The sequence below is a fragment of the Antechinus flavipes genome, chromosome 4 (genome assembly GCF_016432865.1).
Source record: "Antechinus flavipes isolate AdamAnt ecotype Samford, QLD, Australia chromosome 4, AdamAnt_v2, whole genome shotgun sequence".
NCBI classification, from domain to species: Eukaryota; Metazoa; Chordata; class Mammalia; order Dasyuromorphia; family Dasyuridae; genus Antechinus; species Antechinus flavipes.
The window spans coordinates 3,704,236-3,728,170 of NC_067401.1; the positions used below are offsets into that span (position 1 = coordinate 3,704,236).

General features: G+C 48.6%; 1 protein-coding gene across 9 annotated transcripts in view; it reads right to left on the reverse strand.

The window, feature by feature from the left end:
* The window catches only part of TRAF3IP1 (TRAF3 interacting protein 1), a 63,278-nt gene that overhangs the window by 11,996 nt on the left and 27,347 nt on the right, over positions 1-23,935 (reverse strand). For 2 of the 9 annotated variants that reach the window (XM_051998746.1, XM_051998744.1), the window contains 9 exons: positions 23,220-23,295; positions 19,955-20,050; positions 15,810-15,911; positions 14,206-14,226; positions 8,857-8,947; positions 8,089-8,172; positions 5,297-5,420; positions 5,038-5,074; positions 2,941-3,017 (listed from right to left, as the gene is read on the reverse strand). In XM_051998746.1, coding sequence (XP_051854706.1) covers positions 2,941-3,017; positions 5,038-5,074; positions 5,297-5,420; positions 8,089-8,172; positions 8,857-8,947; positions 14,206-14,226; positions 15,810-15,911; positions 19,955-20,050; positions 23,220-23,295 — 708 coding nt within the window. The remainder of the gene's footprint in view (positions 1-2,940; positions 3,018-5,037; positions 5,075-5,296; positions 5,421-8,088; positions 8,173-8,856; positions 8,948-14,205; positions 14,227-15,809; positions 15,912-19,954; positions 20,051-23,219; positions 23,296-23,935) is intronic. The other 7 variants (XM_051998750.1, XM_051998752.1, XM_051998751.1 and 4 more) reach the window with 5 other exon arrangements.

Sequence of the window (23,935 nt, forward strand, 5' to 3'; positions counted from 1 at the left end):
CAAGGCAGGCCTTTTTGATGCCCTCCCCTTGTTTCTGACAGGATGCTGACAAAGTCGCAGTCCAAAGAGTTGGGGGTCAGAGGGGCCCAGGAGCTGGGGATGTGGTTCAACAGCAGCCCCTTGTGGCAACATGGAGGAACAGCAAGTTGAGAGTCTTGCATCCTGGGAGGGGGCTGAGGGTGGAAGGAGAGAAGGGCCCTCCTGGGACTCCCCGGTGTTGTCGGGCCCTCCTGGGATTCTCCAGCATCCTTGGCACGGGGCCTGTGAGGGCTTTACTGTGACTGGCTTATCTGACCCCCTAACAGCCCTCGGAGGAAGGTGCCAGCCCCTTCTGGCCCCACTGGAGAACAGCAGATGGGAAGTGGCTAAAAGCAGCTCCCACCACATCCGAGGCCCCACTGGAACCTGGGGCTTCCTCTGGGCACCTGCTGCTTCTCTGGCCTCAGGAGCGCCCCCTGCTTCCTCTGCACGGGCACCCGGCCCCCCCAGCTGGGGCGTCCCTTCACCCCAAGCTCAGACCCGATTGGACATACAGTCGCTGCCCCAATGATGCCCCCTGGAGGGTGTTGTTACCATCCATTCTAGAACCGCCTGAGAGGTTAAAGGTCAGATGCCCGAAGTGGAGCCTCTTCGGTGAGCAGCTGGGGACGTCCCTGGGCGCCTCGGACACTTCCTGGATGGGAGAGCTCACCTCAGTTAGCTCAGCCATCAAATAAGCTCGGGGAGGAAGGGGCCGGCCCCCAAGATCTTCGCCAATGGGCTCACGGAGTCACAAGTAACCCCGACCCATCTTGCGTGGCGGATTCAGGGCACAGCTCGCACCCACGCCCAGCGGCCATGACATGGCAGGAGCAGCACAGGCACAAGGGGCCTCCTCACCCGGGGATCCTGGTTCTCAACAGACTCTGCCCGGATCCACGTTGCTCTGCGTCCTGACCTCGTCCCTCGGGGGTTGGGGGGAGTGGGCCGGCTGCAGCCGGGCTGAACAGAGTGAAGTGAGGGGAGGGGCGGAGATGGCGGAGACCCTGCTCCCGGTGGCTCACATCCAGCCCAGCAAGGAACGGAGGGGCGACTTCCAAGTAAATCCACTTCTGCCACAGCTCTTCGGAAATCCCTTCACTCCATCAAGCCCAAGGAGGCACCAGAGCATGGACACAAACCAAGTCAGAGGAGAAAAGTCTTCCCAAAGTCGCAGTCTCGAATCCGAGAGGGACCATGAAGGCAAAACCATGGAAGAACAAACTCTCCTTGAGCACCCCGATGACTCACGTCAGAGTGAAAGCCCCCCGAAGGTCGCCCTCAAGGAGGCCCCCGGGAGCAGCGCCCAGAACAAGCTCGCGCTCTGCTCTGAGAGCCGTGGCCGGCGCACATTTCCTCTTGAAGATGAGCAGTCCTCGGGTAGGACAGGAAGAGGCTTCGGGCTTGTGGAGCCCCGACCTGGGCCCGGAATGTTTTCTTCCAGGTGACCGGGACGACAGGAAGCGCAAGTTCTTCCAGCGTCGCCTCACAGGTGGCCTGCCCTCGGCCCAGACCACTGCTCACGACCCCCAGTGCGCCCTGCTGGCCACAGGACGGGGGCCCCGAGATGCTCATGAAATGCGGACCCGGGTCCTGCAATCCAGAAAAGTCCCCAAAAAGCACATGGCCTGGCCCTCTCTGCTCCCCGAGGTGAGCTTCCGATCAGACCCTGCTGCTCACAAGGGAAGCCGCTGCTCTGCTCCCCTCAGCCCCTGGCTTGCCCCCCTGGCCATGCCCCATGGTCTGGCCCCGTGGCACTGCCCGGCCCAGGCAGGAAAGCAAACCCGTCCGCTTCACCACCGAGGGAGGCCGCTACAAGGAGCCTGGAGGGATGAGCCTGACGTCCCCTCCCGGATCCTCATAACAGAACCAGGGACATGGAAGAAAACGATTCCAAATGGAAATTCAATGGCTGCCAAGCTGGGCTGCGCTTACCCACAATCCCAGAGGGCCCAGGACAACAGCGGGCCCGGGAGCCAGAAGTCCTCCGTTCGAAACCTGCCCTGCCCCAGAGTGACTTTCAGGGACGGTGCTTCCACTCTGCACCTCAGCGCCCTCGGTGGCCGGAGGCGGCCAGTTACTGGACGTTCCAAGAAGCTGAAAGGGCCTGTGGGGGGCTCCCCTGGGGGTGCGGGCTCTTCTGAGCTGGCCATTTTAAAGGTGAACTATGTCCACTCGTTCCTAACCTTTGCCCTTCTGCCTCTCAGAAGATGGCCATCTCAGGCGGGGCAGCTGCCCGAGCTCTCCCCAGTCTTATAGGAGGAGCCCTTAGGGGGCCAAAGCCAGACCCCTCTGCTCCCCAGGGACCCCGCTGGTGGCTGCTGGGGCACGCCCCCTATAGGGTGGGGGGCTGGCCCTGCTTTCCCTAAACACCACCAAGGCATGGCCCCCCTCGAAGTCAGTAGGCAGTGAGCACCAGGGGTCACAGAGGGGCTTCAAGCGCCAATGCACTGAGACAAAACCCAGAGTATGGACCTGGGGCTGGGGGTAACAAGACCACTGGGCCAAGGTCGGCTGCTTTGGAAGAAGCCCTGTGTGCCCTTGGTCCGTCGCTGCAGGCCTCAGGATGCCAGCCCACAGCCTGGCTTCTCCCACTTCTTCAGCCCTGGTGGGGCTCCAGAGGGGGGCAGCGACAGGGGGGCAGCGACAGGGGGACAGTGACAGGGGCCCTGGCCGTGTCTTGTCACAGAGAAACGGGGCCAAAAGCGGTGACTCTGCAGGCCAGGATGCCCAGCACCCCAAGGGATTGTGCCAGCTGCCCGCCAGCACACTCTGGCCCTGACCCACTGTTGGAGACGGGCCTATCGGTTCCCAGGGCACAAAACAGAGAAACAGCACAGGCGCACAGGCGCGGGTACCCTCACCATGGGCACCCTCACTATGGGCACCTTCATCATGGTTCCTGTGAGGGCGGCTCCTTACCTTCTCTGCAGACTTGGGGGACTGCTGGAGCTTTTCATAATCCTTCTTGGTCTCCAAGATCTTCTTCACGAGTCCACCTGTAGGAAAGACAGAGTCTGAGGTTGGGATGCCCAGGGACGCCCATCAATGGGTGACATTCATCACCTTGGGTTTTATCCTGGTTCAGAGACGCAGACACAGGGGCTTGTGCGTGGGCACTGGGCATGGAGAGGTGGGAGGGGGACTTCTACCCTTCTCTCTGGGAGGCCCTGCCTACAGGGCTCAAGCGTGGTCCCCTCTGGAGTGGCAGGGCATGGGCGAGGGCAGAATGGCTGGCAAGAGTGGGGACTGACCCTGGCTTTCTCAGGCAGAGGCCCCCAGGAAGCAGTTGTGGGGAGAGGGGCAGGCTCACGCTCACTAAGTCAGAGAGAGCTCCTTTGCTCCCGTCTAAGCTGAGCTTCTTCAAGCCCCCGTTGTCGGTATGAAGCCCCTTCCCAAGTGCTCTTGGAAGGGGTCACTGGCCCCTTCCGCCCCTCCTTGCTGCCTGGGGTCCAAGACCAGGAAGGCAACTTTCTGGCTCAGTCCGTGTGCTGGCAAGCTCTGGCCAGTATCCATTTCTCTTTACTGTGTTGTTAGGGCTGCTGAGACGGAGCTAACTGAGGAGGACACCGTGAGCAGGCCGAGGCTGCGGGCAATGGCCGGCCCTTCCTGTCCGGGCTCCTCTGGGCCTTCTACACTTCGGTCCTCAGAAGTAAAATTGGTCAGAACGCCCTCTTTCTCCTGCCTCCAGCTGTTGGCAGGAAGCTGTACACAGCAGAGGCTTAATAAAGGCTTGAGGAATGAATGAGTGTGCCAGAGGCCCGGCACAACCACCAGGTCTTCCAGTGCCTCCCTCGAGGGCAGGGGCAGAGCCGACTATCTGCGGGGTGTCTCGGCACCGGGCACACGGCCTGGCAGCCCGCCCATGTCCCCCTTCCTCAGAACGGTGGCCGCCCTCACTCCAAAGTACGGTCTGGGGAGGTGGGGGAGAAAAGTCTGAAACACAAGGTTTTACGTGGGTAAATGCTGCAAACTCTTTGTGAGAATTTGGGAAAATAAAGTTATTATAAAAAAGGTTTTCTTCTCCATTCCTAAAACTTGAGTGCTCAGAGGCTGGCTCCCTGCGAAGGGGGAGCCTCCACAACTTCGGCCGGAGGGGTCGTTCCCCAAATGCATCGGTCCAACTACGTCACATATTGTGGGCTTGAGGACAAGGTGGGGAGTGGGCTTCGTCTTCAAGTCAAAACTTTGCCCATTAAAAGTCCCAATGTTAAGTGACGACAGATAAAGCGACTCTGGCTCTTTGCCGTAGACAGTTTCCCCGATTCAGTGAGAGATTTCATTCAGTGCCAGACTTGAGAGGACCTCGGAAATGGCAGAGACTGGGAAAATCGCCTGTGGGTAGCGCAGAGAACGGCCTGCCAGCCCCTTCCCAGGAGCAGGCAATCTGCTCGCCAACTTCTTCTTGCAGGTGAGGAAGCCACGATGGTGCTGTTCAGAAGGGGGGAGCAGGAGCCAGAAGGCAGCTTTCCTAACTCACCTACAGGCCGGGGCAACCACAAGGCAGCCAAAGACCCCCCAGCCAACGGAGAAGAAACCGGGCCTGGCCCCCGCATCCTGGACTTGGAGTGGGGAGAAGCTGCCCTTGCCATCTTGGCGCCCATTAAAGGGACCGGTCTCTGTGAGGCTCAGTCTCTTCCCCTGTAAAATGGGGGTCACACTAACTCCTTCCCTAGGCCCTCAAGTGAACCCAATGAACAGATGTAAAGGCCCCAGTATGTTCAAGGGCTACACAGACACAAGCAGTTCTCATCCTTTCCATCAGCTCCTGGCACAAAGGCTGCCCTTCGCAGAGCGACAACCCAGCACGGGGAGGGAGAGAGAGAAAGAAGGGAGAGGGGGCAGGGGCGAGCCCAGAGGCAGTGGAGCTTCAGCCAGCGCCCTTCCTCCACCTGTGGGATGCTGCCAGTTTGTCTGCACCTGTCTGATTCCGGCCAGGCTCTGGGCAGCTCTTACTCCTCATTCCGTCTAGCTGACGGTCATGACTTTTAACTTTTGAAAAACTGAGGCAGGACCTACCGTGCTTCTCATCGTCCTCCAACTCGACCGCCGGTGCCTGCCCAAAAACACAAACCGGGTTAAGTTTGCTGCCCTCTGGCCGTCTCACCCACCCGAGAACCCAGATACAGAGGGCAACATTAAACGGCTTGCAAGGGCATTCCAGAATTAGAGAAGACCTGGCCAACCCACGGAAAACCACATCTCCAGGGGGACCTTCTGGAGGTGCCGTTGGCACAGAGAGTGAAAGAGCGAGCCCCCCGAGCTCAATGTCACAAACCGTGTCCATTTCCGGCATCTCCGAGAGCTGAGGGGCGGCCTCGACCACAAACTGGCTGTCCTCCTCATCGTCCGAATTCTGCGAGTCAATGATCACGTTGGAGACCATCTTCCCATTGCCCGTCCTAAAAGGAAAGGAGAACTCCGGTTAGTCAGGAGCCAAAAGGAGCCACTTTCCTCACACTCTTTTCTGAAGATTTCTGTGGCTCTATTCTATTAGGTGTCTACTTCAAGTCTGGCCATAGGCTTGACACTTAAGTCCGTCCCGCTACTCCCCACCTCCGGCTTCCTTACCAAGCATGGGGTGAAGAGACGGCGTGAGGGAATGCTTGTGAAGTGTATGCTAGAAACGCAGAGAGACCAGCATCTCTGCCTTTCAAAACTCATGCCGTTTTAAACATTTATTCTTTCGTAAATGCCATTTTGGACACCAGTTAAGACTCCAGGATGGAGAATATTTGTGATGCCAACTGTCAGCTACCCTCAGATGCAGAAAAACTCCCTTTAATCTTGTTTTAATCAGTGTTTACATTTCCCAGATAGCATCATGTCTACAGCTGGGCGAGGGAAGGACCAGGGACGATGGCATGGAGTCAGAAGACCAGAGTTCCAATCCTTCTTTAGACACTTTCTAGGTGTGTGACCCCCGGCAGGTCACCAAAGCTCTTCCTGCCTCAGATGATAACACCGCCTACTTTACAGGCTCCTTGTGAGGACTCAATGAGAGACCAGGTAGGGAGCTTCCTAAACCTTCACGTCAATGATTGCTGTGGCTATTGTTCCTGCAAGGACCCCTACCTAGTTTGCTGTCGTTCAGTTATTTCAACCATGTCCAACCCTTTGTAACCCCATAGGGGGTTATCTTGGGAGACAGCGGAGTAGTTTGTCATTTCCTTCTCCAGCTCATTTTACAAATGGTTTTACTCAGTTCACTACTTCCCACCAGCACCCACACATGACTACCACTACAACAACTATAACTACGACTACTACTACTTACTACAACTACTATTACTGCTACTACGACTACAACTATTACTACTATTTACTACTACTACAACTATTACTATCATTTACTACAACTACTACTATTACTACTACTTACTACAATTACTACTACTACAACTATTACTACTACAACTATTACTACTTACTACAACTATTACTATTAACTACTACTATTACTACTAATTACTACTACAACTACAATTACTGCTACTACTCCTACTCCTCCTTCTACTCCTCCTCCTACTACTACCTATTACAACCATTACTATTATTAACTACTACTGCAACTACTACTACTACTACTACTACTACTACTACTACGTAAATCTACCAAAAGATGCTGTCAAAAAATCTGAAGTGACTTAAATGGGTCCCTAGCTCTTTCCAATTCAATCAGTAGGACCTAACAATACCAAAACAATACCACATTTTTCTAGCTTGAGTAAGTTGCCTCATTTTTCAGTTTTTCTCACTGAATAATTTAAGAATTTGGGGATGAATGAAAAATATAAGAGTTGACTTAAGTTTGAAAACAAAGTCAAGTCTACTCTGTGCCAGGCTTCTACTTAAATAACATATGTGCACCTGAAGAACTGTGAGTGTGTTGGTCAAATGAGTGATATTTAACCAAAACAGAGTTCTTTCTCCATTTTCCCCATGTGACTTGCTTTGCATGTAAGTCTGTGCCAGTGACAACTAAAATAGCGGCTTTGGGGGAGACATGAGATTATTTGGCAAAAAGTCCTAAGTGATGATGTACCTAAAAGTGAAGTTATGAATTAGTTTAATTCCCCGAAATAAAATGCTGATGGCTAGTGGTTTTTCTTAAGTGGGGAAAGGTCACAGGACAACATTAAATACAAGTGAATTCAACCCAAGAAGAAAGAAGTCTCTAATTTATGGAATCCACTTGTCATTATGTAGTGTGACTTTATTTTTCCACATGTAAATTAAGGGCTTCTCATCAATTGGAGACACATTGTGTCTAAACACAGGGTTTTGTCTCGGCACTGAGAAACAATACCAATGAAAAGCCATGGGAGGAGCTGGATCATCTTAGAAAACACTTATCATTATCACCAACATCTTGTCCCTTAACTTGACATAACTAAATATATTATTTAAATCTCTTAATTACTCTACCCTGTGGAGCTGAATGGTTTAGAACAAAAGAAAGTTATTTCTAAGCCAGTAAAGTGAAATTAAGTCAAGGGTGGCTTGTGGAATAAATAATTAATAGCAAAAACAATATTATAAAGAAGAGTCAACAAGTAAAGACAACTTCCCTTTGATGCTGACTTGATTTATCCATGCTGTGAATATTAAGTTGGAACAGGAGGTGCTTAGGAGCATGTACAGTAAAAAAGCTGACAGCATTTTTGTTCAGAGGATACCAAACATTTGCTCAAATGCACTTTACTTGTCACTTCCCTGGAAACATGATTTAAGAGATCCCACAATGACACCAGAAGTCGGGCAATCACGGCTAGTTGGATTAGATGCCGTCACTCCCAGCAGTCTTAAAGTAAGTCTATTTCACATTGATGAATTTAGCTCTGATCAGTCACCATCCTAGACAGGGTTACTTAGAGGAGATTTTTGTGAACTATAATAGCCTTCAAAGTTAGGCTTTGAATTATCTGGAGTATTAAGAATTCTTCAAAAACTGCATGAAACAAAATGAATTGTATTTTGCTTTAACTGCAAGATAAGCAAACATCCTAAAACAATCAGAGGGTTAAGGACCTTTCTCAGCCACGCTTGTCCTGAGCCCATAATTCGTACCTCTCTGGAACCAGGACTTCCGCACTTTCTTGCCTCTTGATTCGCGGTGGGGCTGGCCGAGCACTGCCAGGACGAGGTATTCTTCTGAAAGCAAACACACAGAGAAAGCCTAAATCACTCATTTGAAAAGAGGCTGGCTATAAAGGAAAAAAAAAATCACCTTCACCAATACTGAAGGCAAACAATGTTTCCTGTACACAGGCACAGAACACCCACCAGAAAAGCTTGTAGTTGACCGCAGCCCAAGGGATGGAGCCGGAAACAGGTAAGACCAGAGTTCAGACACTTATTAGTTGAGTCGTGTGTTCCTGACAAGTTATTTTACTTCTGCCTGACTCGGTTTCCTCACTTGTAAAATGGGGATGATGATAATAGCTTTTAAAGGGAGGAGACACACCCACATATAAAATATTTGGCAAGCCTGGAGGTATGTTGGATATCCTAATTAGCTGCTAGCAGTGTGGGAGCCTGAAGGAAGGAGTCTTCCTAAAAGTCTCTTTAGGAGGGGAGCCCTCAGGTAGTTGCAAACTAGAGCATCTCAGCATAATTCAGTAATCAGAGACTCGCTCACATCCCATGACACACTTCTAAACATGCTCAGGCCACAGAAGCGGCTGCCACGTGTCTGCGCAAGTATGATCTGATCCGTATTGAACAAGAAATTGCCACAAATGAAGTCGATGCTGGAACACTGTGGGCACCAGACTGGTCCTTGTTTCTATGGCATAACAACGGGCAGTTGATGGGAAGAAAACAAAAACCACCCACCTTGGAGGGACGCCAGACGCAAGCTCACTGGGCATCTCGGTATTGTCTGATATCGCCGGCTTCTCCTGGGTAACCATTCCAACTTCTCCTTCTAAACACATAAAGTTTCCAATCAGGAAAACTGAAAGGAACCCAACCCATTAACTCGGGGCACATTTACAGTCTCTGTCACTGGGTTCTCAAGCAAAGTCCCAACTTCCCAAAGGACCCAACCAACGAGCGTTAGAGAGACACGAGACAATCCACATCTTAAAACCACAGAATTCATTTCTACTCATAACCACTGAAGCCCAACTGTCACCTTGTCACAGATTTGTAACCTGGTTCTCTAAACAATGTCACATGCATTTTTCAAGCTGAGAGGGAGGGAGAAAGAAGAGAAAGGAAAGGGAATAAGCATTTATTAAGTGCCTACTATGTGCTGGGCACTGTGCTAAGCACTTTCTAAGCGTTACCTCACGTGGAAGGGAAAAGAACAGAGACATGAGTTATGTGGAGAAGGCATATGGCCAAGAAGGGGGCCCGGGCCAGGAACACACATGATTGGCCATTACTATTTTTAATGTTGCCTTACTATTTGCTAGTATAATGCTAAATGATGTCCAAGATGAATTTCAACGAGTGCTGCATAAAGCTTCATTCTGGATCCCCTAGAAAGGAACACCAGTACCAAGAATACCAGAGGACTGAGGAGATCATTTCCCAGGAAGAATGGGCAAGGGAATTCTTCAGCATCCTGCATGCAGTCCACCATTATTTATCTCTTACCCACCGTCAAGTAATTTGTTATCTAGGCTCCAGGTGCAAGTTGGTCTTGCTCCAAAAAGAGGGCCCATCTGTTTGTCAAATTAGCAGGTTAAGATGCTCCATGAGCAGATGCCCCAAAAGCTTCAAGGTTAAAGCAGCAAAGAAAATAAATCAGAAGACACTAAAGGGTAATCCTGACAAGTGGAAAGACAGAAGGAAATATTAATAATAATAGAATCATAAATGGATAAAATGAACTTTCTCTATAGATCCATAGGCATGCACATGTGAATGCCTAAATAACCAGCTGCCCATTAGTCGGCATTTTAAGATTGGCCAAGTATCTTGCAGATAAAGTCTCCTGCCCGTATTTTCATTGAGGGAATCGTAGGACCTTGGAGGCAGAGGAGCAAGGGGCCACCACCGTGGTCTCAGAAGAAGGTCATGCAGTCAGAGTCAAAGGAAGGAGGGCCAAGCTTCGGTTGTTGGGGCCTTGCCTGCTCACAACAGCCCAGGCGGTTACTTGTTCACCTGATCCCCAGGGGGAGGAAGGCCTGCTAACCACCTGGAGTACCCTCTAAGGTCTGTCATCCTAGATGATCACTGCCCACTGGGCATGAAGGTCAGGAGGATGAATGATCTTCCCAGAAGAAAAGCGGAAAGTTCTACATCCCAGGAAAGAAAGTGGAGCCTGCCGGCATACAAAAAGTGCTTTTTGCTGCAGCCTCCTGATGCACGGACATCAGGAAACAAGAAGATTCCGCACGTAGCTAGGAAATTAGTGTCTGGGAAGAGGATTTGCATTTCTAGGGCATGTTGAAATACAGGAATTCATCTTCCCAGTCAGCCAGGGGCTTCGCTTCAGAGCCTCCCTGCTTCTCACTATCGCACTCCATCGGTTGCCAAGTCCCGGCAATGTGACCTCTCCCCAGAATCGGATTCGGACCAAGAAGGACCTGGTTGCGTTAGGAGAAAGGGTGGGAACAAATTAGGGAAACGTGACCAGCTTCACCTTGGGATTCACGATGAAGAAGAAAGATAAAGATGGTCCAAATTGACTGCAGATTTGGGGAAAGAAATTGGGCAGCCTCAGAGAGTGACTCGCTAACAGTTCTACTGGCCAAATTCTTAAAGCCAATGGGGATGAAAGTTGTTCAAGAAGGAAATTCTGAAACCGAGCAGAGACAATTTCACTGAGTTAACAGATGAGGGAAGAGGGAGGAATCTGGCTAGTGATTCATGGGAATGAAGCAACTTTGATGTTTAAACAAAAGGGGAGCACTGATGATGATGCAGGCAGGGTCCTCTAAGTGTAACATCAGCAAAGGCAGAGGGAGCAGGAGACTGGGGATGGAGCTAATCCCCCCTTTTGACATGTCAGTCTCTGAGAGGCTGGACAAGGGTCCCTTAGTCTCGTGCTCCCAAGAAATCTTCTAAGATCCAAGAGACACTGATGTATCAGGAAGCAAGGACTGTCCTTACTCGAAGTTCGCTACACTAATGAAATCTCAAGAATGGACCAAAATAACGATAATGATAATAACAAACCCCCACAATAATAACTAGCATTAACATAACAATAACAACAAGTAACTGTATCCCAGGTCCTCAAGTGCAGCATGTGCTAAAATTGCCAAGATCTACGGGAAGATATGACAATGGGGACAAATGGTTTGACTCTGATTTTACCTTTTTCTGCAAAGGAGAATGATTTCTGGATAAGGAGGAAAGAATAAGTCAAGACAAAGCAAGAGAAACTAGGAGTCTCTCATTTCCCTTGAGGTCAAGCCACCGGCCCCTTCTGAACTCCATCCCAAGGTACAGAAAGAACAGGTAAATGTGATGACCAAGCCCCTGACAGTGATCTCTAATAATGCACAAAGTGGGACAGGTGGCCCAAGATTGGGAAAAGGCAAAGAACTTCCAATTAAAAATAAATTTAAAAAAGAACAGAAAGGAGGAATAGGAAAAGGACAAGAGTCTGCAAACTCTAAGCTTAATTTTAATTCCTGGCACAATTCCAGATGGTCTCCAGATTAACGGGATAGTTAGCATGACTTCATCAAGAACAGGTCGTGCCATATGCCTCAAGGATGGCCAAGAGGGAAGGAAAGGAAGACCTAAAATAGTCAGAAAAATACTTTTTCAGATTGGCAAAGAACTAGAAACAAAGCAGCTGCCTAATGAAGGGGAAATGAAGGGAAAGAAATACGATGGATTATCAGTGAGCTATAAAAATGAATGGGAAGAATCTAAAGCAGCCCAGAAAAACTTCTCTAAATTGCTGAAAAGTAAACAAAACCGAGAAAATAATCCATTAATAATCATTTTATCAGTAGCTTATAATATACCAGGCAAAGCCTGAGTGAGCACTTGTGCGTGTGCGCGCGCGCACACACACACACACACACACACACACACACATATAAAAGAAGAAAAAGAGACCAAATTTTTTTAGTATGAGTGGCTGAGCTTAGTTGCAAAGGGAGGAGACAAAGAGCCCCACCCTTCATCAGCAGTTGGGATCTAGAGTTCGGCACATTCTGGCACACTCACTTGATGGGTGATGATTGCTTCTTCCCTCCCCTCTTTTCTCTTGTAGTCTTTGCTCCCAATGTGGAAAAGTGAAGGTGAAGGAAAAACAAGAAATATCAATAAAATTGATAAAATCTCAGTTTATAAGAGAGAGCGTGCCAGACTAATCTCAAGTCCCCTGTAAACTGGGCAGGGGAGAGCTGCCCATGAGCTTTCCCAAGATTTTTGCAGAGAATCAACAAAATGTCTTCAGTTCTCTACATGAACAACACAGATAAATGCTTGGCGGCGGCAGCGGCCATATCCCGACGCCGATGGGCAATTACAGAGAACAATTGTTTTATCCACCTGAGCAAAGAGCACGCAAATCCAAAGAGCGAAAGGGGGGCAGTGGTTCAGGCCAAGGTCTACCACTTAAGCCCTACTGATAATGGTGAGGGGGCCATATGGCGATGATGTCATCACCGCCTCCCAGGGCCTGAGGGAGATGCTTTCAGGGGCCGCAGAGGGCGGGCGATGTAATCCCAAAAGGCCACCCGCACATGGGTTCACAAACCACTGAATGTCATAGAAAACTGTAGGAACGTGACTCGTCCAGGTATTAGATCCAATCAAACTTCCCTGAGGCAGCAGGAGGAGGGAAGTGAGGAAAGGTGATGATGACGACGATGATGGCACAGAGCTGACATACAGCATTTCAAGGCTGGCAAAGCTGCCTATTCACATCATTTCATGACCAACGCTCATGCAGTATCTTCATATCACCTCACCAGATCCCCACAACCCTGTGAGATTGCTGTCATGATTATCCCTCCTTACAGATGGAACAACAGGCTTAGGTTTGCCTTATGACTTAGGTGGAGACAGAGAATCATAGAATTTTAGAGTTAGAAAAAGAAGACAGAGGTCACCAGATCCAACCTCTAGAACAATGGCCACTCAGCCTCTCTGGGAAGGCCTTTCCTCCCTCAGGGGATGGCCCTCCATTTCTGGACCTGGTTCTCCCTGTCACTCCCCAAGTTTATGTGATCTCAGTTCCCGATTCGCTGCTTTCCAAAGGGCGCCTCAGCTTCCCTTCCTCAGTGGCCGCTGTGAACGTTCTTCGCCAACATCCTGGCATTTACTTGTTTCTGTGTATGTTGCAGCCCCCAACACAACAAAAGTTCCTCAAACGAGCATTTTTTGCTTTTTTGTTTGTGTCTCTAGAATCGGCGCAGGGTCTTTCAAGTAAGAGATGGTTAAGAATTTTTGCTGGATTCAATTGCGGGGGAGGGTGCCCTGGTCAGACCATTCTTCCAGCAACATAATCAGTCTGGCTGCCATAGCGGCTTATCAGATCCCCTGCCTCCTGTTTCTCACGTCTCCACTCAACTGCCAAAAGGGACCTTCCTAAAGTGCAGGCCTGACACCCTGGCACAAAGCAGACACTTAATAAATGCTTACTGACTGACTGACTGCATCTGGGCACATCTGAGAATGATATTGCAAAGCTGAAGAGCATCCAGAGGGCAGTAATCAGTTGGGATGGGGGCTCCAGGTATGGAAGACAGTCCCACACTGCTCACTTGAAGTACGTGGGGATATTTTATCCTAGATTTGGGACAGGGAGTTGGAGGAGAGGTGGAGGGAAGACAGATTATTGGGCAGAACACTTTGCTACTGGATGATCATGTTGGAGGGGAATTTGACTTCTCTTTCTCTAGTGGAAGAACTTGACCCAAAGGCTGAAGTGACAGAGGCAGATTTAGTCTTGATCCAAGGACAGATCCCTCACCATTACAGGTAGCCCAAGATGGGATGGGCTGCTTTGGGAAGGAGAATGGATCTTTTTCACTAAAGGGAGGCCTCCCGTCAAAGGCTAGAGAGTGCACTAGAGGGGATTATTGTACAACTATGGATGGGGATACAAATTCTAGGATTTAATTACTACCAGTGGATGATTCTGAAGCAATGCCCCGCATCCTCACTACTCCTACAAAAGCACACAGTACATGGGAATCATGCACACAGGGGACGTTAAAATGCATTTGCATCTACGGCACTTAACACAGATGAGAAAGGTCTTACCTGCATCACTAGTGGAGTCACCTAAAAAGGAAATATATTCACTTTTATTATCTCAGTATTGTGGTGGTCTTGAATGTCCACAGGAAGTAACTGAACACAGCCCTGTTCAGAAACCTTCCGGATTCTTTGCTATGACTGGACTCACCCATTTAAAGAATCAGCTTTACCTTTTGGCCTTCTCTCTATTATTCCCTAGCCGTTACTTAAGATGGTTAGAGAATTATGTCCATGAATTCAAATAAATAGCGATTTTTAAAACTTGGCTATTCTCTCTCTCTCTCTCTCTCTCTCTCTCTCTCTCTCTCTCTCTCTCTCTCTCTCTCTGTGTGTGTGTGTGTGTGTGTGTGTATGTGTACCCATTTCTTTCCTGGTTTATATAACTCAACGTTCAAAGAAAATTTGCTTACTTTGTTCCTTGCTTAGGCAACAGGGCAAGAAACCACATCTAATAATGAAAGAAATCTGGGGGTCGACTGTTCCAGTTCTGGAATCCATACAATCAAGTTGCCAAAATATTTTTAAAATAAGAATTGAAATAAAGTCCTTTGTTATCTCACTTATCTGAACTGGCAAAGCTTCATCCACATGTTGGGAGAGGATGAAGACAAAAAGAGGCTTTCTTGTAAGCTCAGTATCTTATTACATTTACATGTAAGGTACTTATTCTACAAGTGACACTCTCTTATTCACAAATGGTATATATTTATTTTCAATCCCATTTAAAGAAGTTATTCCCAATTTCTCTTAATATCCTTTTTAACCCTGAAAAATGCTGCAGGCTCTCCCTCCCACCCCCCAGTCATGGTACTAACACTTTCAGAGTTTGTTGATTAAGAAAATACCCAATGATCAAAAAAATTGCTGTTCATCATTTTCATGAAGGGGACACATGCTCTCACTCCAAAGTTATTCATCAAAGACAGAGCAGTTTTCCTGAGGAATATTGCATTGTTTGTAAATAAAATGCAGAAAAATGACCTTGAGAACTCACAGTTTTGAATAGCCAATAGCCTACACCTCTACACCTACATGGTGGGTTTAGGGTTCAAACTGCCCATATTCTCACACTGGCCCAGCTAGCGCTCAAAGGCTGTTGTGTTGGAAAACAGATTTCTTGCTAAAAGACCATAAGAACTTTTCTGACTGTGAGATGAACCTGCGGGGAGCTCAAAGCACTGTCTAGTGGCTCTTGCCTTGAGGTTGGCAACAAATCCCACAATGACGTCAAAAAGCGCTGCCAAAGAGACGCCATGCGCCATCCAGGGTTGGGGCTCAAAGCAAAGGCATAGCCGGGAGAGGACTGGACTTGAGGCTAGGAAGCCCCAAGGTCGCTTCTTCCTTCCAACAGACAAGACACTGCCCATTCTGCTGGGCCCCCAGCGGGCACGATGCCAGACAGAAGCCGGGCCTGTGTCGGTCACCTGGAGCTCCTGATGGCTCCAATTGCCTTGCAGCGCTACGCCTTACATCGGCCGAGCGGCCCCTACATCTCTCTCAGGAAGGCCTTGGGAGGCCCCTCCAATGGCCAGGGCCTCCGGGAGAGCTCAGAGTGAGAGAGGAGTCCCTAGTCACTCCAGAAAGGGGCAGCCAGAGTGGAGTCTTACCTTTCATCTTGGCTGTCGGCTCTGGCTCAGTGTTTTCATGCCACACACTAGCTGGGCTGCCGTCTGAAACACTAGCTGAATTATTATTAGCTTCCCTTCTTCCTGACATAAAATAGTTTAGAACACGCAATTAAGGGTGTAATCTGCAATCCAATCAATTCAATTGCAATCATAGCTGAATGCCCTAGCCCTCTATTATTAGCTCGTTATTTATCTATTATTTATTTATCTAAGGTTTCTTCGCGGCAGGAAGTGTTTGCTTGGAAAGGCTTCAGTAAAGAGCAGCTTCCGGTGACAAGAGTGGGGGACGCTTATTTTATCTTCCCTGCTTTTGGTACGGGGAGACAGGCAGCCAGCACGGGCCTCAGCTAAGTTACTCTGCCTGAATCCCTACATCCTGCTAATCAGTCAAAAATGGCCATCCCCCCTTCTCTGTGGTTGTCCTCTCCTCCAAACTATTTGCTCCAAGTTGGGATTTAGTTCCTCTCTCTTCCCACAATAGTCTTGAGGATGGGGCAGGTAGTTCCTAAGCAATTTCCCAGACTGGGCGGGTAGGGCAGAGAGGAGAAGAATGGAATACTTTTTAAAGCTGGCACAGGTAACTGGACAGTCTTAGGGTAGCAAATAGAGAAGCCAGCTGATGTCCCAAGGGATAGCAATGGGGAATATTCCCAGGAGCCAACCCTAGCGACATCAAGGGCTGAGCATCTCAACAGAGAGTCTGTTTAAAATCAGAAGATACGGCCACACAGTGTGTCGAGTTGGGCAAACCGAGGGCTGGAGAGTTCACTGATTCATTAACCATTTGTATAAAAATCAGAAGGAGAGACAAAAAGAAATCTGATCCTCATTTTTTTTCTTAGTGAAAGCACAATTTTAATACAATGTTTAACATTTTCTTAAGAAATAGAATATAACAGGAGAAGCTATGTTATACAAAAAATGCTACAAATATCAGAAAAGGAAGCTTTACTAAGTAGAATGGAAAACTTCTAAAAGTTAATGACAAACAGTATTTACTTAAAAGAAATTGTTGTTTTTGAATGTTCTATTTCAGATAGCTATTCATTTAGGAAATCAAAACAATACTACAAATATAATTATCAAGTGAGCTATGAAGGCAAATATAAAGACTTGTTTTAGGGCACAGAGCATAAATTAAGAAAAAAATCATACTTTTAATTCCTCATTTTTTTTTTTTTCATTTGAAGGATCTTTTCTTCTTCCTACTGAAAAACTCACTGGCAGGGAGAGCCAACTTTCAATGTACTTGCCTTTTATGCTAGCATCAAGGACCTCTGTCTTCTCCTGTCTCAACAGAACCTTATGCCAGGCCTATACCCCAAAGTGATCAAAGAAAGAGGTAAAGGCCTTCAATGCACAAAAATATTTATACAAGCACTTTTTGTGGTGGCAAAAAAACAAAACAAAACTGGAAGACGATTGAACAAACTACAGCATATGAATGTCGTGATGTAATCCAAGAATCCAAGAATAGGATGTTCTTTAAGAGACATGGAAAGATCTGGCTGGCCTGATATCGAGTGAAACAAACAGAAACAAGAAGATAGTGTACAAGTAACACCAATATTTTATAAAAACAATTCTGAAAGATCTAAGAGCTTTCTTTCTTTTGTCATCATCGTCATTATCATCTCCATCCTTTTGATAATTAACCACGATACTGGAAAATGTGCTGATGATCATAAAGAATAATGAAGGAAGAGAAAGATGTATCTGAATGGGACCCATGGAGATTATGCTTCTGTGATAAAAGGGTAGTTTCTTTGATCCTTTCTTTTTTGTGGATGAAAGGAGATAGGAAAGAAATAATTCATATTTGATAAATAAAAAATAACAAACTAACAATTTGAAAATACTAAAAGAATTGAAATGCAATATTCCTATTAGGTATATATCCCAAAGAGATCAAAGAAGGAGGAAAAGGCTCTATTTGTAAAATCTAATTTTTGCTCTTTTTGTGGTGGTAAACAATTGGAAACCAAAATTGGAAAATTCCCCATTCACTGGGGAATGGCTAAACAAGATGGGACGGAGGATTGTGATGGAATATTGGCTGGTCATTTCAGTTTGTCGATTCTTCAGGACCCCATCTGGGGTTTTCTTGGCAGAGATACGGGAGGGGTTGGCCATTTTCTCCTCCAGCTCGTTTTACAAACTGAGGCAAACAGGATGAAGTGACATGTCTAGGATCACCCAGCTAGGATTTAAATTCAGGAAAATGAGCCTTCTTGACTCCAAGCCCAGCTTGGCTCTATTCCCTGTACTACCTATTGTGCTATAAGAAATAATGGTTTTGGAAAAACCTGGAGGGATCCATATGAACTGATGCACAGGGAAGTAAGCAGAACAAGAATGACATACACGATGATGGTATAACGCCGATTAATTAGCTACTTTGAGCAAGATGAGGATCTAAGGCAATTCCAAAGAATCAATGGTGAAAAATGCATCCACTTCCCAAGTGAGCTCCCATAAATCCTGAGTGCTGACTGAAACATAGCTTTTTAACTTCATTTTTCTGTGTGTGTGCTTCTTTTACAACATGACTAATAAGAAAAGTTATGCACGACTTCACCTATAAAACTAATCTATCATGTTGCTTGCCTTCTCATGGGCTCGGGGAGAAGCGGGAGGGAGGGAGAGACTGTGGCACTCACAATGTAAAGAAAGAATGCTGAAGAGTTTTTTTAAACATAATTGGGAAATAGATTGTGAAATAAGGCCCAACCCACTTCTGGGACCAGATGTCTGCTATGTCCTGAATGAGGCTCATTTCCCTCATCTAAAAGTCAAAGTATCCTGCTTCCATTCCAGGATGGTTTTAAGGAGAGCTCTGGGTTGGACTCTAAAGGCCCCTGGAAGGATGAACTTGTTCCTTTGCCTTGTGCCCCCACAACCCCTTTTTGACATGGGCTCTGGGTGCTGATTTTATAGGACAATGCTCGATAATCTGTCTCGACTTTGCTGTTAATGGGCACCGTGAACCTTCGAACAAGGAAGATGAGCACCTCAACAGATAGTCTGTTTAAAGTTAGAAGATATGGCCACACGGTGTGTCGAGTTGGGCAAACTGAGGGCCGGACAAGTTCTGGCCAGAGGAGAGCTCTTTGCAGGGCCAGCTTTTGTTCTGGATAGTTAAGTCACAAGAAGCAGAAGTGTTGGAACCAGCTATGCCACATGAGACAGAAGATAAACTGAGGTAGGAGGCAGCCTGCCGGCAGACAAAACAGCCTGGAATAAAGATCTGCTCCCAATTCTGAATCAAGAGGAAAGACTGGAGACCTTTTTTTCTCAGCAGAATCAACAACACTAGACTATTTTAAACTGCAAAGCAAAGGGGAGGAAATTCTCATAGATCTTTTAGATACTGAAGACCTAGGGGAGCCACAAGAGCTGCCTCCAAGCATCTGAAGGGCTTGTTGGGGGGTGGGGAAGAGCAGGAGGACACAATCTGGTTCTTCTTCACTTCAGAAGAAAACTGAGTACAACGAGTAAAATATATAACCCAATTTGTTTAGGCTCAGTGTTCCCAGAAGCCTGCCCAAAAGGGAAGGGGCTGCTAGGGAAGGTAATGAGCTCCATGTCATGGGAATCTCAAAGCAAAAGCAGCAAGCTTGCAGACAGGAAGCAGGACAGAGAAAGGGGAGACTATAAGGCTTCTGAGAAGGCAGAGACTCAGATCTTGTCATCAGTGAGGATTAAAGCAAGGGACCAACTTGTAAGACCCGCCTGATCTATCACCCGGGCATCCCTTGGCACTGCTCCCTCACCCCTACACACTGAGCACCAGGGCCTGCCCAGCCCAGAATCTCTGGAACCCTTTTTCCTAGCCTGCCCTATGAACACCACCCATTTAATGTCCTGTTTCTTACAATACCACATAACAGGTAAGGCTTGTGGCCCCCAACCTGCTCTTCCAAGCCTGTCCGACCCAGGTGGACAAGGTGATAAGGCAGCAGGTGCTTGAGAAAGCCCACAAGGGGGCACTTTGAAAGGGCTGGGACTCTTGGGCCTTTTTGATCATTTAGCCCATTTTCCTGACATTGAACATGCTCCAACACAGTCCATGAGACTGAAGGGCACGTGAGCACAGTCAGAGCTGAGCGGCGCGACTTCCTTACCTATCTCGGGTGACGCCGTTTGCTGCTCCGGCTCTTTAACCAGCCCAGATGGGTCTGAAATAGTCTTAGTTGAGGCAACATTATCTTCCCTTCTTCCTGACATAAAACATTTCACACAAAGTGTTAAAATGTGCTAATTATTCCAAACCGCTGACTTGTCAGTATTTAAATAAGGATCCAGAACAGGGTGCTCAGCTAAGTGACTGACATAGTGCCGGGGGGGCTTGTGCAGAGGGACGGACAATCCCATGGGAAAGCTGCGCCTGGCATTGCTCGAACGCTCTGGCCACAACAGTCACATCCTGAGGCCAGGTTCCCTCTGACAGAGGCCAGGAGCAGCCACAGCTGCAATCCACACCGGGGCCGGTCAGGGCGCGGGGCTCCAAGGTCACCCATCTGCAGACCCCTCGCAGGAGCACTGGAAGCTCCGTGGCTTTAGCTAAAAGAAGGGGAAAGCTCCGGGGTTTTCTCCACCCCCCTCCCTGGGAAAAAGTCTAGTTTCAACTGTTCTGTGTTCTGTTCCTTCTGATGTGAAAATACAAACTGAAGTTTGGTGTTTGTTGTTATGGCTGTTGCCATGGTTGTACTCTCTGATGAGTGATCTGATGGGGGAACTTCCTTTAGCAATGTGAGGGGGCACCTTCCACAACCAGCAGCCTTAAGGGTGGCCCAAGGCACCGAGACCCCGGATGGTGCAGCCACAGGCCCACACTGAGGCCCTTTCTCTCCCCGGGCACCAGGCGGCTCTGCCTGTCACCCAAAGGCTGCCCCAGCTATGTCCTCACAGAAAAGGGGGCCTGGGGCCTGCCAGGAAGCCAAGGTGCTAACATCCTCCCAGAGCCAGGCCCCCGCTCCCCTCCCCCAGCCCTGCCAGCCACAGCGAAGCCCCCAGAGGCTCACGGGCGATGCAGGGCTTTCCTAGGCTGGAGCGCCTTTTAGACTCGGGTGTCTGCAGAGAAGCCCCCTGGAGGGAGCCAGGAACATAGTTCTATGTAGGGGCTGCTCCGGCCATATCAATTTAAGACAAAGAAGTCAGAGGAAAAACCCTTCAAGTTACTGATCCTGGGACTTTTCCAGGGCTAGCCTTCCTCCTAGCGGCCTTACTTTTACTGCCCCTTCAGGGCCCCCTACTATCCTGGTTCCCAGGCTGCCCCTCAGCTGGCTGGGTGTGCATTTTAGTACATATTAGGCTCATGCTTGTAAATCTGCCTGTTGGCCCTTTAGAATGTAAAATCATCAAGGGCAAAAACTGTCTCTCTTTGGTCTTTATAGAGGCAGGAGTTGGCCCAGTCCTGGTTCACAGAAAGTGCTTAATAAATGTTGACAGACTCCTTACTTTATCAAAAGGAAAACCAGGTTTCCATTCTATCCCTGCAATCCCACTCACTCCAAGTTCTACAAGGAGGAAGACACAGACCGAGTCAGCCGCTATTCTGCAGTCAGCATCAAGACTGACCGCAGGGAAGCCCGGCCCGTGGCATTCGGAGTCTGGCGACGCAAGCGCTTGTCCAGTCACGGACGAATCACATCCCTCCCGCGAGGGTCACGTACCCATTTCTGACATGGATGCAGCGAGGATGCGATTCAGCCCTCGGATCCATAACCAAACATGACCCGCACATCCGTGGGCAAAAGGCGCATTTTCTTCTAAACAAAATGTGGCTCCCGCCATCTCAGGGCCAGGAGCGAGGGCCAAATAGCATCCAAGTCAACTACAAGAGCCAATGTTCAGCTTCTTAGCGGGAGCCATGCCAGCATGCATTCATTCATCAGCCATGTGGGAAAGCTCGGCCCTGAGGGGGAAGCCAAGACCTGCCGAGAGCGCGGGGAAGGAGAGCTCTACCAAAGGGCGGCAGAGCCTGGCAGCGAGCGGGCAGCGACAGCTCCGACCAGCACCAGGACGCAAGCATCCCCCAAGCACTCCTTAAGCACCTGCAGCGTGCCAGGCGCTGGGCATCCCAGCCAAAAACAGTCTCTACTGGGCAGGCTTGGGGGGAACATATGTCAGGTACATCCCCAAGAATGTCTTAGGGCCTGAGGCTTCCTGGGGGGTGGGTAGAACAGCATTTGAGCTATGCTCAGCAGAAAGCCTGGGATACTGGGAGCTGCCAGCCAACAAAGCCCATCCAAAGGCCCAGGGCAGCCTGGCAAAGGCACGCAGTAGGACGTCATGCATGGGAAGCAGCATCTGGGCAGCAGCCTGGCAAAGGCACACAGTGGGACATCAGGCATGGGCAGTAGCAGCCTGGGCAGCAGCATCTGGGCAGCAGCCTGGCAAAGGCACACAGAGGGACGTCACACATGGACAGCAGCAGCCTGGTCAGTGGCAGCCTGGGCAGCAGCAGCCTGGGCGACTCTGGCAAGAAGCTGGGGGTGGGGGTGGGGGGCGGTGCACAGGAGTCAGATGCCATTAAGCTCTGTGTTCTCCAGAAATAGGAGGAACCACCAGAGCTTCCGGAGCTCGTCAGAAACCTCAGCTTGTCAGCCGGGGGAGGACGGACTGAGAAGGGTGAGGGGAGAAGAAGTGACAGCCCTTCCTGGCAGTCATGCCGGGAGTCAGTGATCGTTAATCCCTGGGCCTATCATCTTCGTGGTAAAGAGAAGAGAAATGGAGAAGTGTCTGGGAGGAGGCCCTGAGCTCAGACACATAAGCTCCAAGATCGCTTTCTCCCAGAGGCCGGACAGAAGCCAAGCCCGGGCTCCGCATTCACCCAGCACTTAGCACAAGTGAGAAAATGACCCCAAACTCCCTACAGCCTGTCCGGACCTGCTTCTGCCTGATGGAAGCTTCCCATAACACACGCTCAGAGAACAACGACTGGTTTGGGAACTATCGTCATCGGCCCTCAGACATGCTTTGTCCTTGTAATTGATGTTAATCTTTGGTGGTCCGTCTTGGACAGCAGAGTCAGTGTGGGTCCTGAAGCCTATTTGGGACTGAACGCACCACTACAAATGTCCATCCGAAAGACCGTCAGCGCCAAACCATGTGCCCAGTCAAACATGCAGACACATGCACCTGCTTAGAGGAGACATGTCTCTTGCATGAAGACTTCCTCCATAGATTGTCATCCATTCCTTGATCCTCCCCCACACACCTCAAGAATATCTTCTGGAGCTATCTCCTATTGCATTTTTGGTGCTCATGGATAGAAAGCTCTTTTCTCATTAAAACCATCCCCTGCGATCATCCCCAGAAAAGAAGGGAACCCCCACAAATGGCGCACACTGTAGACATTTTTAAAGACCAGAGCTCCCAAAGTACCTTCTGCTGAATTTTTGGATCGCCATCTTGATCCTTTAGATGTCAACGATCTAGATACTCGATTGGCAAGGTCAACCTTCAAGAAAAGAGAAAGGGGAGTATTAGAAAACAATAAAAAGCAACCCATGTTTTACAAGTGATTTTGAAAGCACGAATGCTGGTTTGCAACCTTTGTGAGCATATATAAGCAGCAAGGTGCACAGAGTACCAGTCCCTCTGGCCTGTCTAATCTCTTTCTGCTACTATAGGAAGAAGTTTAAATTGGATGCTTAACATAAACAAGTTTTTAACAAGATCTCTATGCAGTTCAGTGCCATAAAAGGAAATGAAACTATAGAACCTCTGGTTAGGAGCCGAATTAAGTGACTCAAATAAGAGCATTGTCTAGGCCAGGGGTCCTCAAACTTTTTAAATAGGGGGCCAGTTCACTGTCCCTCAGACTGTTGGAAGGCCAGACTATAGTAAAAACAAAAACTTTGTTTTGTGGGCCTTTAAATAAACTTCATAGCCCTGAGTGAGGGGGATAAACTTCCTCAGCTGCCGCATCTGGCCCGTGGGCTGTAATTTGAGGACCCCTGCTCTAGGTATTTTACCTTATCATATAATTCTGTGATTCCAACTTTCATAAAAAAGAACAGCTAACCGTTCATTTGGCAAAAGGAGAAAAAGGACAAAGCAAAAGAACCCAAGCAAATGCCAAGTTTTCAAGGTGCAAG